Here is a 17,813-nt window from a genome sequence, read left to right on the forward strand (position 1 = left end):
GAGCCCATGCTTCGCAACAAGAGAAGCCACCACAATGAGAAGCCCGCACACCGCAAGGAAGAGTAGCCCCCACTCGCCGCCAACTAGAGAAAGCCCAAGCGCAGCAACAAAGACCCAACGCAGCCTAAATAAATAAATAAATTTATTTATTTATTTAGAAAGAAAGATCTTAACAAAGTTATGGGCCTGTGATTCTATACCTATGAAAAGTGTCTAATGGAAAAACAGAGAAGTAGGCAACCTACATATTCAAAGATATTGGTTCACTGTCATAAAAGGAACAAAGAAAAGGGGATTGACTAACTTCAAGAAGAAAAGTTTTTCCTTCATGCTTCCAAACAATAATTGTTAAGAAAACAACAATAAAAACCTTCATCCAAAGGGCCACCCTAGGAACAACAGGTCAAAGTTAAAATGGAAACAGATTCTAATTCCATTTTTTCTCCCTAAATCAAGAGTTAAACTTAGAATGAGCTACATCACAAAATATCTGTCATTTACTCATAGTTAAGCAGACCGGAATGTTAAAGAGAGAGGATTATTAGAGACACTGGACAACAACAGGGGCTTTCAACCCTAGTTGTACATTAAAATAAACCAGGGAAAACTTCTGTTTAATGACAATGCCTGGTGCGAACTCCCAGAGGCCCATTTGCTTAGTCTTGGGTTATGAGTGCCAGCATTTTTTTAAATCCTCAAGTAAAGAAATCTGAATAAAATGAGTAGACTGCATCGATGTCAATATACTGATTATATTATACTACAGATCTGCAAGATGTTACCACTGTAGAAAAATCAGTAAAAAGGGTATACGGCATCTCTCTGCATTATTTCTTGCACCTGCATGTGACTCTACAATTATCTCAAAATTTAAAATGTGATGAAAATTCCCAGGTGATTCCACTATGTAGCTAAAGTTAAAAACAAACAAACAAACGACTGGAGAATCTCAGATTCCTGCCAAATCTAAGAAGCTGCAAATTATTCTTTCAATCTCAGCCATTGAAAGGTAATTAGGAATGTTTATCATTTAAAGATATAATACTTTGCAAAGCCAAACACAAATAATTTATGGTTATTCAAAACTAAAAAATCCAAATTAACGTAATACCCTCCCATTTGTATATAAATTGATTGGATAAACATTATACAGTAGTTCTCATTCACCTCTTGACTGAGCCAGATTATATATATCATGGTAGGTAGCCTGTAAAATGGCCCCCAGGATCCACCTCCTCGTCTTCCTACTTCCGTGTAATCCCTTCCTCTTGAGTGTGAGCTGGACTTACTCACTCAAAACAAGTATAATATGGCGAAGGGATGGGATCACTTCTGAGATGAAGTTATAAAAGACTGTGGCTTCCATCTTGGGGGCTCTCTATCACACACACCCCTCCCGGCACCCGCCCCACGGGAAAGAAGCTACTGTGTTGTAGGCCACTTTCTGGAGAAGCCCACATGTCAGGAACTGGCCAAAAAACAGCCAGTGAAAAATCTGAGGCCTGCCCAACAGCCACACGAGTGAGCCTCGAAGGGGATCTTCCCCTAGTCAAATCTTGATAACTGCAATCTAGCTGATATGTTGGTTGCAGCCTTATAAGGGACCCTGAGACGAGGCACCCAACTAAGGTGAAGCCAGAATCATGGTCCACAGAAAATGTGAGATAATAAATGTTTGTTGTTTTTAAGCCACTAAGTTTTGGTAGAAATATAGGGCTAAAGATAACTAATACATACAGCTGCCACAGGTCAAATCCAGAAGAAAGTAATCTAACCTGGTGACTTCTGCCTACCTTTGTTCATAGTATCAAACCTCCCAGCTTCTACAACAGTATCACCCATAACTAACAAACTCTGTTTTACCTGAGCTGACTTCACCATCACCGGAACACACTTTCCTCATTCTTACTTCAATTTCTTAGAAGGGCTTCCTATCAGTCTGTTCTATCCATCTAAATCCTAGACATCTTCCAGATAACACCCATAGATCTCTCTTCCATGAACACCTATTACTATCCATTTAGCACTGACCTAATAGCTTTGAGTGTCTAAATTCAGAGACCATGAACTCCTTGAGAATAAGTCTCATATTTTCTTCAACATGTTATACAGTATTGAGCAGTTGCATTTACAGTATCCAAGACCTTACATCCCTTCCAATGTATCAACTAAAGAAACTCTCTCAACTATTTTTGTTTAAAAAACAAAAACAAAAACCCAGGGGGTGAAGAAGGGTGGAAGAAAACCCAAGTGTTCCGACCTAGAATGTGAAATGTCACTAGTTTGGCTTGCATGTTTGCAATAACTGAGTAAAGACCACCCTAATCTGAAGGATTACAGTAATGATAACAAATCCCCTCCATGATTAGCCTAGTAAGTGTTGTGCAGGCTCTTGAAATTTTCCTTTTATTAGTTTCTTAAACAATCTGCCTTCCCTCATTAACCCACTCTCTAGTAATTTATCACTAGTCATTACAATGGAGAAACACTGCTGTTAAATTTCAACTAGACCAGTGGTTCTCAAACTTTAGCTTGCATCAGCATCACCTGGAATGCTTGTTAAAAGAGACTGCCAGGGTTTCCCTAGTGGCGCAGTGGTTGAGAGTCCGCCTGCCGATGCAGGGGACACGGGTTCGTGCCCCAGTCCGGGAAGATCCCACATGCCGCGCAGCGCATGGGCCCGTGAGCCATGGCCACTGAGCCTGCGCGTCTGGAGCCTGTGCTCCGCAATGGGAGAGGCCACAACAGCGAGAGGTCTGCCTACCGCGAGGGAAATAAAAAAAAAAGAGAGACTCTGCCAGAGCCCACCCCCTCAGTTTCTGATTCATAGGACTAATGCCATAAGAGATTCAAAAAGAATTAATGTAATTTAAAGCCTACAGCTCAAGGAGATCAGCTGGGAAAAGATAAAAGTTCAAGAGGAATAAACCACACCAAACACCTTAATAGCTTCAAAATACACACACACACACACACACACATACACACACACTACTTCCCCTCTCCCCCACCCTAAAAGTTAACCAATTTAAATTCATCTTGATACAACCACTTGAATTCAATTTCTTGGAAACAATGAGCACCTCCAACTCACTGAGGTTTTTAAAGGATGTTAGAAAAACAAAGCATTAATGTAAAAAAGACCAATCCATTATTAGTTCATCACTCCTGTTTTAACTTCCCAGATCCAAAAATCAGGCAAAGGAAAACAAAAACTGAAGGTTCTGAGATGTAAATTAACTTGCCAGTCAGGAAAAGCAGTGGCTAGAACTGACTCCTGTACCACTACACAATACACTGGACTATACTGTCTCTAATTTATGCATGAAACCTCACCTTAGAAGCTCTTTAATTAAATGTTTTAATTAAATAAATGGGTGAAACAATAAAGATTTCAAATCAACAGCCAACAGAAAATTTCCCTCATAAAGATTACATATTTCTGTTGTCTTTAAAACAGGTTATTTAGAATAATAAATAATAGGAAGATGCCCACCCACTTCTCTTTATGCCTCCTCTCTGACCACTCACATCCAACAGTCCCACGCGCCTCTTCCTCAGCACACCCTTTAAACGTGGTATTCCTAAGGGTTACTTGACCTTCTCACTCTACTCATTCTCCCTGAGTGAGTCAAAATCATGACACTGGATGAACTATGACTATTCTAGTGGTTCGGAACTATCACTAGAGTGGCTAAAAATATAGAGATGCTTAGGCTCCAATTCAGACCTGACTAATGGATAACAATCTTTGGGAATGGAGTCCAAGGAACCTCTATGTTCCCCCACCTCCATATGCTTCTTAGGCAAGAACCACGTCCTCTAGAGTGACCAGCACAGACACAAGGTACAACCAACATCTTCTAAAGATTGCTGTGGAAACACAAAAGAGCAAGTTTAAACATCCCTCAACTGCAGAGTTCTGTAGTGTTAGTTTAATAAATTACTTAGACATTTAGGCAATTACGTTAGATAACCACTGTATTATTATTAACCACTTTAATATGAACAATACTAGTTAAGTAAATGTAGCTAGGTAAATTAGGGGCTTTAAGCACTTCTCTATCATTACTATACGTTAAAGAACATCCCTGATCTTTTCTTAAAAGTTCAAAAGGTAAGCTAAGTAGCCACAAAGAGTTTTAATAAAACAAGAACAAATTAGACAAACTATAACAAGAGTTACAGAAAGCCAGAAAACCAAGAGCTTTCTAAAAGAAAAAGTGTTAACTTACTTGATTGAAGACTATAACTAACCCACAGGTACCTACAAATAACAGTATTAATCTGTTGTTGCCCAAAAAAGGAATCAAATTCCCCCAGGAAAGATTAAATTAACTTGGCATCCTTTTTACATTCAATCTTTTTCTCCCGCACATTTATTTTCAAATCCACTAACATAACTGATTCAAAAGTAGCACTGGGAAGAAGGGGATTTAAATTTTCTAGAATTAACAGTAAGCTCCCTGATGTGAACTAAATAAAACAATGGTTTTTAAACGTACTTAAAACTTACTGTCATATTAAACCAACGTTAGTTTTAATTGAAAAACTTAAAGGCTCTATGAATATAAACAGGACTTATAAATCAATAAAAGATAAACATCCCAAAAGGGGGTAAAGTGAGCAAAAGCAAAGGGCAATTTGTGAAAGAAATACTAGTGCCCAATAAACACATTAAAAGTTCAACCTCATCAGTTTAAAAATAATAAAAAAGCAAATTTAAAAAATGATAACCTTTCTGAAAGCAATGTGGTAATATGTATCAAATGGTTGAAAATAAGCAAATTCTTTGACTCAGCAATTCAGTTTATCCTAAGAAAATAAAACATTCAAAGATATATCTATAAGCATAGTCCCAATGGGGTTTATAAAAAATGGAAACTGGACAATAAAAAGGAAGACCAATAATAACAGATTGATTAAATAAATCAGTTTAGATATGTAATTGTCTAAGCGCTTGAAAAGTAATTACTTATTGACAGGAGAAAATTGACACTCCTGTTTTTGTAACCTGCTTTTTTCTACTGAAAACATAAAGAGAACACAAAGTTTGACTGTGTTATTATTTTTTAAAAAATATGTACAATGTATCCACAGGTCTGGAACAATTACTACAGTTCAAATTCTGATGTATCTCTCCCAGTGGCAAGCAAAATAATTCTTTTGTCTTTTTTTGCTCCTTACAGCATCAGTTTTTTCTTACAAGGTAATGTGTTACCTGTGTAACTTTTTAAGTTTAAATCTATTAACATAAATAACCTATAACATAACCAAAGCCTAGTTTAGTGTACCATTTGCCTAGTGTATACCATTTGGAGAAAAAACGGTCTGGGATAAATCCTATCCTTTGATTTACTGATGTTTCTAAATATGAACTTTTAACAAAGGAAAGATACTTATTTCAGCAATCCTACTTACGGGCATGCTTAACATGAAGTAAACTAGGAAAAAAAGTTGTATCAAAAATCCAGCATGAAAACATGATTAAAGTAGGACACCTAAAAAAATCCCTAGTATTTTGTAGGTCTCCTTAGTTCAGTTCATCCACTTTTATTCCTTTTCCCCTAAACTAACAAAGAAAAAATGATGTCACATGCATTAGCTACATCTCTGTTCCAGAAGCAACATAAAGAACTTGTAAGGTTTGGCCTCAGTGATTAAGGACACACCTAAGAGCTGAAAAAGCTGGATGAGATTTACCTACATGATTTACCTCCATGTAAGTTAAAAAGTTAAATAATAAATATCCATTAATTTTTAAAGCTAATTAAAATGCCAATAAGCTAGCTACAAAGTTTGAAAACATCAGATTTTATACAGGTTTACTATATACTTTATATCATAAATAAATGAAAAGAGAATTCAGGGTTTCACTGTAAATTCAGTTTCCTCAAAAAAAGAAAATTTCTCAATTTAGCGACCTAAGAACTCAACTGTCATATTCTTAGGATCAGAAAGAGCAGTAAAACTTATCTTTCTTCTACAACCCTTCAATTTCCTCCTCAAACTACATCCTCTATAGAAAATTTGAGATTTCCACTCTTTAGTAATAGCACTAGATTTTCAGATTTTTTTTTTACTATTATTCAAACCACTCTCTTCAAATAGGCCTAAATAGATGGTTCCACTTCCAAAAGAAAGTGTCGCTTACTAAACAGTACTGTAAAAATCTATTAATCATTTAAACTCAACAAGTAGGCAGTGACATACTGCTAATTTGCCAGTGAATATTGGCCAACCAATTTTAAGGGGGAAAAAAATGACATACCAGAAGGCAACAGTAACCTGCTGCTCACATATACAGTTTCATTCCATGTAACTAGTGTTTTCTAAGAGTTGCGCTGAATCAAGACTCCATTTTTATTCTTCAGTCATACCCCTGACCCCTCATAATTGTTTTCTCCAAATAAATGTAAACCTTTGATTTCCTAAAGCTCAAAAACGCAAAATCTGACCCACGAGAAGATTAAATGAGATGTGGTTATCAACTTAAACCGAGCCCAACTTACTGACCACGAAATACAAATTATCAGAGAAAAGGAGCCCAGAAGCAAAAAGTCTCCACTTGCTAACTCACAGCAGAGTCCTGTCCAATATTACACAATAACACTGCGTTTTGCTGTGGTTTTAGCTGCAAGGCTGGGTGTGCAAGCTGCAGCAACTATTCCAACAGCTTCAAGTATGCTACAACTGAAAAAAGTAGTAGTCAGGACCCAAAAGAACAGCAACGACTTAAAAAGAGGCAAGCAGAAGCCTCATCATCAGAAAAGAAGGCCCATCAGCACCTCTTCCGAGAAATAGTTCCCTTCCCCCACCTTTAAGTAGGCACTTAAGACTGCCAAGCAGATCCATTTCTTTATTAACTGGTGCCCACTTGGGGCAACCGTACACCAAGCAGCTCTCAGGCCTACTCTAACCCCTTCCAAAAGTTCTCAAGTGAGGCTGAAGGCCGGGGAAACCGTCTTAAGGGCCCAGTTCTTCCAGCTCTCCTCCACCCCACCTACGCCCCGCCCCTATAGGCGCTCTTAGGGCCAGAGGAAGGACACCCGGCCCAGGGACGGGCAGGAATTGCCCGTAAGAGAAGTCTTAGGCGGCCGGAGGCCTCCGCCATAGCAGGACCTGGAAAGCACCGCCCCCAGCGCACCTCCCCACACCCGGCGAATGTCTGCTCTATCCCCAGCAGAGACAGAGGAGAAGACAGGGCCGGGAGGCACCGGGCTGGGCTGCGCACCAGGCCCAGGCCTGCCCCTCGGGGCCGCGCGGACCACCCGAATCTGCTCCCGGGTCCGTCCCGGTCCAGCCCACGCCGGGGCCACCCTCACCTGGATGACCTCGTTGACCTCCCGGATACATTCCACCATGTGTTGCAGAATCTGCTCGGCCGTGAGCACCTCGTAGCGGTAATCCTCCTCCTGCTCGTGCCCCGGCCCGCCGCCGCCGCCGCCACCACCGCCACCACCGCCCGGCCCCAGAGCGCTGCCGCCGCCGCCGCCCGTCTCCCCGCACAGCAGTCCGTCCCGCTCCCCGCCGACGCCCAGCCCGGGCTCCACCAGCTCCACCTCGCCCAGATCCAGGTTATCATCGTCCGGCTCGTCGTCGTCCTCGTCCTCCTCCTCCTCGGCGCCGCTGTCCTCCTCACTGCACTCTTCGTCCTCGTCGAACTCGTAGTTGTAGCCCTCGTCCGAGTCCATGGCGCGACGCGCGGGGGCCCGGCGGACGCTGGCCCCTGAGGCGGGGAGAGGGCGGGGACGCCGAGGCCCCGGCTCTCGCTCCGGCTCCGGCTGATGTCCGGACGCAGGCCTGGCTCCGGCCCCGCGGGCCGCGGCTCCTCCCCGGGCGCGGCGGTAGGCGGCTGGCGGCGGCGGGGAGGGCGCGGAGGAGGGAGGGAGGGAGCGAGGGGGCCGCTTGCCGCCCGCCTCAGTCAGACACGGCTCCGCTCTGGCCTCCGAAGGAAAACAGTCCCCAGCGCTACCTCCACGGCCGCTGCTACTGCTACTGAGCCAACAAAGGGGCGTGCGTCACCGCGCCGCGCTGCGTCGTCGCGTCACGGCTCTTGACGTAATCGCGCCCCGCCCCGCCGCCCCTGCGTAGAGTGCGGGGAGACCCCACGGCCTGGGCTGGCCCAGGGAGCGCGGCGCGCTGCGGCGCGGCGGGAATTGCCGGCTGGGTTCCAGCTGCGGTCGCTCTTTGGGCCGACGCCAGCGGACGGTGTACTGGAGGAGTCAGTGGCCTCCTGGTCACCGAGGGGGACGGCTGGGGGGGAGCACCTGGACCACCCAGGTGGTGGTTTTTGACGCAGGCCATGGGGATCCAGCCCCTCGCGCAATCCATGGGGGAAGGTTGCCTTCCCACCGGGCCGGGGAGACCCTTCCCGCCCGCCCTGGAGTAATTTCAGGAAAACCTCGGCTGTTCAGCTAATATTCCTGTTGCCTGGGCTACTCAGTGAATTCTGTTTTATGCAGATCGTCTAAACTGTGTAGCAGGTGAACCTCGTTTTGAGTAATTCATTTGATTCTGTACAGACGTGCTGTGATTTTTAAGTCGCCTATAGTGACGTCATTTTAAAGAAGCGTTTCCTGAACTCAGCTTATCAAGCACCTATTCAAGGCCCTAAACAATGTTACAGTCATGGCTTGCCTTAAATGAGCACCGTGTAAGGGGTTTACATATATATTTCTCATCTTCACGAAGCCACAGTACCCATTTTATACCTGAGCCTCAAAGGGAAAGAGACTTGACCAAGACCACAGAACACTTGCTCTATTTTAGCGCTTAGGTGACCTTAAATATCAATCATAAAAATACTTTATAATATGTATTATATGTATGTATAATATGTATTATATACTGCATTGTATATAAAATGCATTGTAAGACAACACAATACCGACAATAGTAGAAATATCTACAGACACCAAATAAAGCAGAGATAGTGCTTGTCTCTTATCTGGAAATGTGCTGTGTGAGCTGAGTGTTGATGGATGGCTAGGAGTTTTAACAGAGAAGGTAGGGAAGATGGTCTAGCCTGAGAAAAGAACAAAAGCAATAGCACAGTAGGTGTAAAGTAGTTTAGTTTGGGGAGCTTAAAGTGTAAGCAGGGTAAATGGCAAAATATTAAGCAAGTTAGTGACCAGGACAGTAAGAGTATTTTATGACATTCTAACAGTAGGCTTAAATCTTTGTAAGTGGGACGGGAGAACCAGAGAAATGTTCTGAAGGAAGAAGTGGCATGAGAAAACTCCCTCTTGGGATAACCTGAAGGACTGGCCAGACTGGAAATTTGTTAAAGTCTGAATACCTAACTTACTTATAAACCTTACCGTTCAACCTACAGGTTCCTTTTGGAAACTGATTCTGAAAAGTGAAAAACTCCTTTATAATGTGCATAAGCCTCTACCAATTTGTCCTTTTTGTAAATTTTTTAATAATCAGATCTCCTGAAACAATCTTAGGATTTGCAAATTAAAGCTTTTAACATCAATGCTGGTAGGTCTTGGTCCTTTGATTCTATTTAGCGATTCTAGGTTGTTGCCACACCTGGGGCAAGTTAAGGACACTAGTAACCCTTCTCATCCCCACTATCATATACCTACAGAAAAAATCAGCAATGCTTGTCAACACCCTAAACTCCTTTGCCCCATCTTTCTTTTCATCTACCCCTATCTTGAGTGAACCTTACCATTCACATCCTGCCCTTTGGTACTGGAGCAGCTGACCACTATTGCAGAAATTTTCATAATCACATGCATTCTGTTATTAAATTCCAGTCACCTACCACACCTGAACCCTCAACACCACCCAGCAATCCTGTTAAATTTTTCTAAATTGTTCTCCCACTCTAGGCAACTTTCAAACCTTTGCCAGTTTTTTCAAATCCCCAATCCTGCCCTTCCAAATCCTCTCAAAGTACGTGACTTTACATCACAGAGACATTTGACATCATAAGGACCAATGTGACTGAAGCATACTGAGCAAAAAGAGAGTGTTAGGGGATAAAGTCAGAGAGGGCAGATCAAGGCAGAGAGCCAGCAGGACCTTGTAGGGCATCTTAAGAAGTTTACATTATTACAATGGGAAGCATTAAAGGATTTTAAGCAGAAGAATGCAACCATATGATCTGTGGGTTGTTTTATTTTTTTAATAACTATGGGTGCTTTGTGGAGAATGGACTATGAAAGCAGAGACCAATTATGAGGCTGTCTCAGTAGTCCAGGTGAATTATGATAATGGCTTGGGCCAGGGTTGTGACAGTGGGGATGATGAGAAGTGGTCAGTTTCATGTATAATTTGAAAGTAGAGCCAACAGATTTGCTGATGGCTTGCCTGTGGGGTTGATGGAGGAATCAAGGATGCCTCTTAAATTGGGGGCTTGAGCAACTGGGTGAATGGTGATGCTGTTTACTGAAATATGTTAAATTTGATATGCTTGTTAGACATCGAGGTAGAGATGTTGAGAGGGCAGTTCCATAGGCTAATATACAAGACTGAAGGTCAAGAGAAGTTAGGGCTAGATATAGAATTTCACCAGTGTTTATGTCAACAATGTTGAGAAGCAGCATAGGCTAAAATTTAAGAGCTTAGGCTCTGGAGGAAACAGAGCAGAATTTACCTCTGCCCCTCCAGTTGTTATCTATAACTTTGAACAAATTACTGAACTTCACTTTGGAGGATTATAATTCCTATTCTCATAGGATTATTTGTGAGGAGCAAATGGAATAATATATTTAAAGCACTTGACACAGTGCCTGGCACATAGTTATATGTTCACAAAATTAAAACTTTTAAAAAGTGTCATAAGTCACCTTACATCTTGCAGGAAAAGAACAATAACCAATTGGATTTATAACCTTTTAATTGATTTTATTTTGATTATACATGTATGTACATGGCCTATGTCATCCTGTTTTCCAGGGAAGAAAATTGTCCTGCTTTTTTCTTAGAAAGCTCTTCCATAATCTGATGACTCCTTTTTTGGTCATTATCATAGTGCTTCTGAGTTTTGGGGTCTCCTATTCATGGGTAAACAATCATAATGAAATTTTCAGCAACACTTATTCCATTGATATTTTTTTAAACTATCTTAGAATCAGGTTAGTTTATAGTGCTATTAAAGAAAACCAGTATAACAAGTCCTCTCTGGTCCCAAATTGGCTAAGGGATGACCCACATACAATGTTTTTTTAAGTGACTTGATCTTAAAGGTACTACCTGTGTTACTGCCTTCTCAGCTATGGTGATTACTGGGTTGAAGTACAATAGTCTGTAAACAACAACAGGACAAGTTCCTTGAAAAAGAACAGGCAAGTTAATATTTCCTTGGTGCCAAAAGAATAATTGTTTTGTAATTAGGTACTCCCATTTTCCCCATGTCCTAATAAGGTCAAAAATATTAGTACATATTTATTAGATATCTACTCATGGAGCAAAACTCCATAAATATTTATATGCTCACCAAATAGTTATGAACTAAATTCCAACAGGGAAAATGTGCAAGTGCTTTTCAGATAAATAGAAATTAAAATAGCACTGGAATTTTTCTAAGGGCAGATAATAGTGCTGTAAGCTATGAAAAAACCTCTAGTAACGGCAGGGCACTAGGGTGACCAACTGCCCCAGTCGGCATAAAATGGGGATTTCCTGGGATGTGGAATTTTCAGTGCTAAAACTGGGAAATCTCAGACAAACTGGGATGTGGTCACCTCCCCAAAAATTCGTGTATGATTTAATTAAAACACCATTTCCAAACCTAAATGGAAATTGCTTTTTGTCATTTTGCTTACAAAGTTTTTTTAATGCAGCATTTTTGGGGTTTGTTTTTTTTTTAATGCTTTAGTTGTTCCTGTGTTTTACCAGGTAGGAGGTAAGAAAATGAAATTTTAATTTTAATATAAATTTAATTTAAAATTTTAGCAAATGTGCAGAGAGATTCTAATAAGCTAATTGAATACTTTGCATTTCTTTAAAAACATCTGTGTACTTCATATTTTGTTACAAATAACAATTAAGTCTTATACCATTGTTGAGAGGTAGATCTTATACCAGTTCTATGTGGTAAATAATAATAAGGCTTAGAGAAGCTGAGGTTATATGTCTCATTAGAAGTCTGGTAGAAATAGTAATACAGTAACCAAAAATAGAACCTGAGAATCCTGACTGCAGCCCCCTGTCTAAAGTACACTTTCTACCTTATCTTTCTTCTAGAATACAGAATTATAGACTTTATTATTGAACTGGAGATTTTAAACAAGTAATTATCTACAATGTGTGGTAAGATAATGCTGGATCTAGAAGTACAGTACATACACGCCCTCATACAATTAGACAAATGTACAAAACCATAGTGTCTGTGTTCCCCATAATTGCAAGGCACATTTATTTGGCCTAATAGTGTGCTTATATTACAGAAAAAAAATAGCAAATGATCACCCACCCCCAAGAAGTGAGCATATGTTTGTCCTAATGACAATCATGAGGCATGCTGCACTTCCACGAGCAGGGATGGAACTCATGCCCCCTGCAGTGGAAGCGCAGAGTCTTAACCATTGGACCACCAGGGAAGTCCAAAAAAGTACTTTTATAACAAAGTTTGCAAGAGAAATGCTTCTCTGGTTTACCGTATCTCTATTGTGTTGCCCTGTGGATGTATTTGAATGAATGGATGAATGAACGGGCAAAAAGTGAGCAAATATATTATTGAGTGTCTACTATATGCTAGAGTAGGTGCATACACTTTTTAAATTTACTCCCTATGATCTCATGAAGTTGGGATTCTTTTTTTTTTTAACTGAAGTATAGTTGATTTACAATGTTATGCCAGTCTCTGCTGTGCAGGAAAGTGACTCAATTTTACACATATATACATTATTTTTTAAATATTCTTTTCCATCATGGTTTATCCCAAGAGATTGCATATAGTTCCTTGTACTATACAGTAGGACCTTGTTGTTTACCCATTCTAAATGTAATAGTTTGCATCTAGAAGTTGGGATTCTTTTTTTCTTTTTTTTGAATTTTTGAATTTTATTTTATTTTTTTTTATACAGCAGGTTCTTATTAGTTATCAATTTGATACATATTAGTGTATATATCTCAATCTCAATCACCCAATTCATCACACCACCACCCCAATCCCCTGCTGTTTTCCCTCTTGGTGTCCATATGTTTGTTCTCTACATCTGTGTCTCAGTTTCTGCCCTGCAAACCGGTTCATCTGTACCATTTTTCTAGGTTCCATATATACGCATTAATATATGATATTTGTTTTTCTCTTTCTGACTTACTTCACTCTGTATGACAGTCTCTAAATCCATCCACGTGTCTAAAAATGACCCAATTTCATTCCTTTTTATTGCTGAGTAATATTCCACTGTATATATGTACCACATCTTCTTTATCCATTCATCTGTCGATGGACACTCAGGTTGCTCCCATGACCTGGCTATTGTAAATAGTGCTGCAATGAACATTGGGGTGCATGTGTGTTTTTGAATTCAGGTTTTCTCTGGGTATATGCTCAGTAGTGGGATTGCTGGGTCATATGGTAATTCTATTTTTAGTTTTTTAAGGAACCTCCATAGGGACTGTATCAATTTACATTCCCACCAACAGTGCAGGATGGTTCCCTTTTCTCTACACCCTCTCCAGCATTTGTTGTTTGTAGATATTCTGATGCTGCCCATTCTAACTGGTGTGACGTGATAGATATCTCATTGTAGTTTTGATTTGCATTTCTCTAATAATTAGTGATGTTCAGCAGCTTTTCATGTGCTTCTTGGCCATCTGTATGTCTTCTTTGGAGAAATGTCTATTTAGGTCTTCTGCCCACTTTTGGATTGGGTTGTTTGGTTTTTTAATATTGAGCTGCATGAGCTGTTTATATATTTTGGAGATTAATCCTTTGTCCATTGATTTGTTTGCAAATATTTTCTCCCATTCTGAGGGTTGTCTTTTCGTCTTGTTTATAGTTTCCTTTGCTTTGCAAAAGCTTTTAAGTTTCATTAGGTCCCACTTGTTTATTTTTGTTTTTATTTCCATTACTCTAGGAGGTGGATCAAAAGAGATCTTGCTGTGATTTATGTCAAAGAGTGTTCTTCCTGTGTTTTCATTTAAGAGTTTTATAGTGTCTGGTCTTACATTTAGGTCTCTAATTCATTTTGAGTTTATTTTTGTGCATGGTGTTAGGGAGTGTTCTAATTTCATTCTTTTACATGTAGCTGTCCAGTTTTCCCAGCACCACTTATTGAAGAGACTGTCTTTTCTCCATCGTTTATCCTTGCCTCCTTTGTCACAGAGTAGTCAACCATAGGTGCGTGGGTTTATCTCTGGGCTTCCTATTCTGTTCCATTGATCTATATTTCTGTTTTCGTGCCAGTACCATATTGTCTTGACTACTGTAGCTTTGTAGTATAGTCTGAAGTCAGGGAGTCTGATTGCTCCAGCTCCGATTTTTCCCTCAAGACTGCTTTGGCTATTCGGGGTCTTTTGTGTCTCCATACAAATTTTAAGATTTTTTTTGTTCTAGCTCTGTAAAAAAAATGCCATTGGTAATTTGATAGGGATTGCATTGAATCTGTAGATTGCTTTGGGTAGAATAGTCATTTTCACAATATTGATTCTTCCAATCCAAGAACATGGTATATCTCTCCATTTGTTTGTGTCATCTTTGATTTCTTTCCTCAGTGTCTTATAGTTTTCTGAGTACAAGTCTTTTACCTCCTTAGGTAGGTTTATTCCTAGGTATTTTATTCTTTTTGTTGCAATGGGATTGTTTCCTTAATTCTGATCTTTCATTGTTAGTGTATAGGAATGCAAGAGATTTCTGTGCATTAATTTTGTATCCTACAACTTTACCAGATTCATTGATTAGCTCTAGTAGTTTTCTGGTGGCATCTTTAGGATTCTCTATGTATAGTATCATGTCATCTGCAAACAGTGACAGTTTTACTTCTTCTTTTCCAATTAGTATTCCCTTTATTTCTTTTTCTTCTCTGATTACCATGGCTAGGACTTCCAAAACTATGTTGAATAATAGTGGCAAGAGTGGACATCCTTGTCTTGTTCCTGATCTTAGAGGAAATGCTTTGAGTTTTTCACCATTGAGAATGATGTTCGCTGTGGGTTTGTCGTATATGGCCTTCATTATGTTGAGGTAGGTTCCCTCTATGCCCACTTTCTGGAGAGTTTTTATCATAAATAAGTGTTGAATTTTGTCAAAAGCTTTCTCTGCATCTATTGAGATGATCATATGGTTTTTATTCTTCAATTAGTTAATATGGTGTATCACATTGATTGATTTGCATATACTGAAGAATCTTTGCATCCCTGGGATAAATCCCACTTGATCATGGTGTATGGTCCTTTTAATTTGTTGTTGGATTCTGTCTGCTAGTATTTTGTTGAGGATTTTTACATCTATATTCATCAGTGATATTGGTCTGTAATTTTCTTTTTTTGTGGTATCTTTGCCTGGTTTTGGTATCAGGGTGATGATGGCCTCATAGAATGAGTTTGGGAGTGTTCCTTCCTCTGCAATTTTTTGGAAGACTTTGAGAAGGATGGATGTTAGCTCTTCTCTAAATGTTTGATAGAATTCACCTGTGAGGCCATCTGGCCCTGGACTTTTGTTGGAAAATTTTTAATCACAGTTTCAATTTCATCACTTGTGATTCATCTGTTCATATTTTCTATTTCTTCCTGGTTCAGTCTTGGAAGGTTATAACCTTTCTAAGAATTTGTCTGTTTCTTCCAGGTTGTCCATTTTATTGGCATAGAGTTGCTTGTAGTAGTCTCTTAGGATGCTTTGATTTCTGCAGTGTCCATTGTTTAGAAGTTGGGATGCTTAATTTTATGGGTGAGGAAAAATACGAAAAGTAATTTGCCAAAATTCACCACAGGTGACAGAGCTTTGATTCAAGTCCAAGTTTTCAGAGTCCAAGCCCACTGTTTTTTCCATACAATTCTCAGTAATTGTAATAAGAGCTTATTCCTTTTCTAAAATGTGTTTTTGTATTTGTTATAATGGAATAATTGCTATCAAGCCTACTGTTGTCCAGATTGGCAGCATAAACATTGACTGTATGCAATGTTTGTTCCTCCTGGAAACAGGTAATAAAAATAGAATAGTGAATAAACAAGTGTGTTATCTTCAATCCAAGTAGTCCCGCTTTAATCTTGCAGATACAACCTTATTGTTTTTAATGAAAACTTAAAATACATGTCACATTTTTTTTTTTGTCAACCCATGAATAGTTACTTATTAGTGACTACCCAGTGCAAAGCACCTTTCTACACATTCTGGAGAGATTTAAATAAGAAGAACCCTGCCATCTAAGAAATCATTATTTAAGGGAAAGTGATTTAAATTTAAAGGAAAGGTTATAAAAATGGTAACTGTGACAAACCAAGAAGAATGACACAGATGGTACGTGCTAAGGAGTTTACAAGAGACACAAGTCACTAAACTGAGGTGTTCTAAGAAAGCATTATATGCTGGAGTTTCTCATACCTCCGTGCTTTTGCATTTGCTATTCCCTCTGCCTGACATCCTTCCCAATCATTCTTTACCCCCAGTTAATACATACACTTCAAGACTACTGTTTTCTAAGCCATTGCACACTCATCACTTGATGCCTAGAACATGAGTTGTCTATGTATCTCCCATTACCAACACACTTCCAAGCTTTTGATAATGTTGGAATGAATTAATATAAACCTAAAGCTATAAACCAATAGACACTGTCTTCTTACCTCAGTGTGTTGATTGAATCTTGCTGACATTATATCAACATTAGTGTTCTTACCTGTTAATTCTTCTAGGTCACCATGAAAACTTGAAGGTTGTGTGGAAGAGGAGGAGGGGACCTTATGTGCATGTTCCCCACCACACCCCTTATCTAGGGTTTCTCTAGTGCAAATGCCCAGCTCACCTCTCACATCCTCAGTGGTCCCCCAGCTTTGAATAGTTCATGGCCAGAGAGGATTGATGTTGGAATTCAACACATTGGACACAACTGATACAATGCAGCCTGTTTATGAATTAGTGAAAGACTGTAGCAAGGAACAAAATGGAAAAGCCTTCAGGGCCTGAAGATTGCAGTAACCAAGGGAACACAGAAACAGCAGCATCTGACAGGTCCACCTAGCCCCAAAGCATTCAGAAATGAAAAGGTTTTTCTTTTTTCTTTTTCTTCTGTTTTTGTTTCTCTCTTATTTTTTTCCATTTGTTTTGTTTGAGACAATACCATGATTTAAAAAGCATAGTCACCTCTTCCAGTTCCAGGAACCAGATGCCACTCTTTATAGTTATTTTGTAATGTGGCAAGAACCGGTTTTTCAATTCTGTCTTCTAACTATACCCTCATAGTTAGAAGTAATAATGTAATAGTAATAATGGAGGGCTTGTGATATATGACTTCTTGTACAGTCCAGAATTCTTTATAAGCTGCTTCACATTTTGCTTTCATTAAAAGATAATTTAGCCTGTTGGATGCATGTTTTGACGTACTCAAATTCCAAAGCACTGAACAGAGATCCCATTTTAAAGAGTTTGAAAGGTCAATAAAAATAACTATAATCATTACATTGTCTCTAAATATTATTAAAATGGTATAGTTATAAGTTATTGATTAGTATATTTTTACATAAAGCAAAGCGAGGTATATGCAGACACATTTTCTGTGAATGATAACAAACTGCATATATGAGCTATGAGTCTTTTTTTTCTTCTAGGTGATTGGATGTAGGAGGTTGCAGGTAGAGAGGGTCAAACAGAGGGATGTTTTGAAAAAGTGAATATTACTAAGCTAACTGTG

The 17,813-nt window shown here is 39.6% G+C and overlaps 1 protein-coding gene across 1 annotated transcript in view; it reads right to left on the reverse strand.

The window, feature by feature from the left end:
* Positions 1–8,008, reverse strand: part of ARIH1 (ariadne RBR E3 ubiquitin protein ligase 1) — a 117,642-nt gene extending 109,634 nt beyond the window's left edge. Inside the window, exon 1 of the mRNA XM_030875053.3 lies at positions 7,326–8,008. Within this exon, the coding sequence (XP_030730913.1) occupies positions 7,326–7,694 (369 nt within the window). The 5' untranslated portion in view covers positions 7,695–8,008. The remainder of the gene's footprint in view (positions 1–7,325) is intronic.
* Between the last annotated feature and the right edge of the window lie 9,805 nt (positions 8,009–17,813).

Source organism: Globicephala melas, chromosome 2 (assembly GCF_963455315.2).
Source record: "Globicephala melas chromosome 2, mGloMel1.2, whole genome shotgun sequence".
NCBI lineage: Eukaryota > Metazoa > Chordata > Mammalia > Artiodactyla > Delphinidae > Globicephala > Globicephala melas.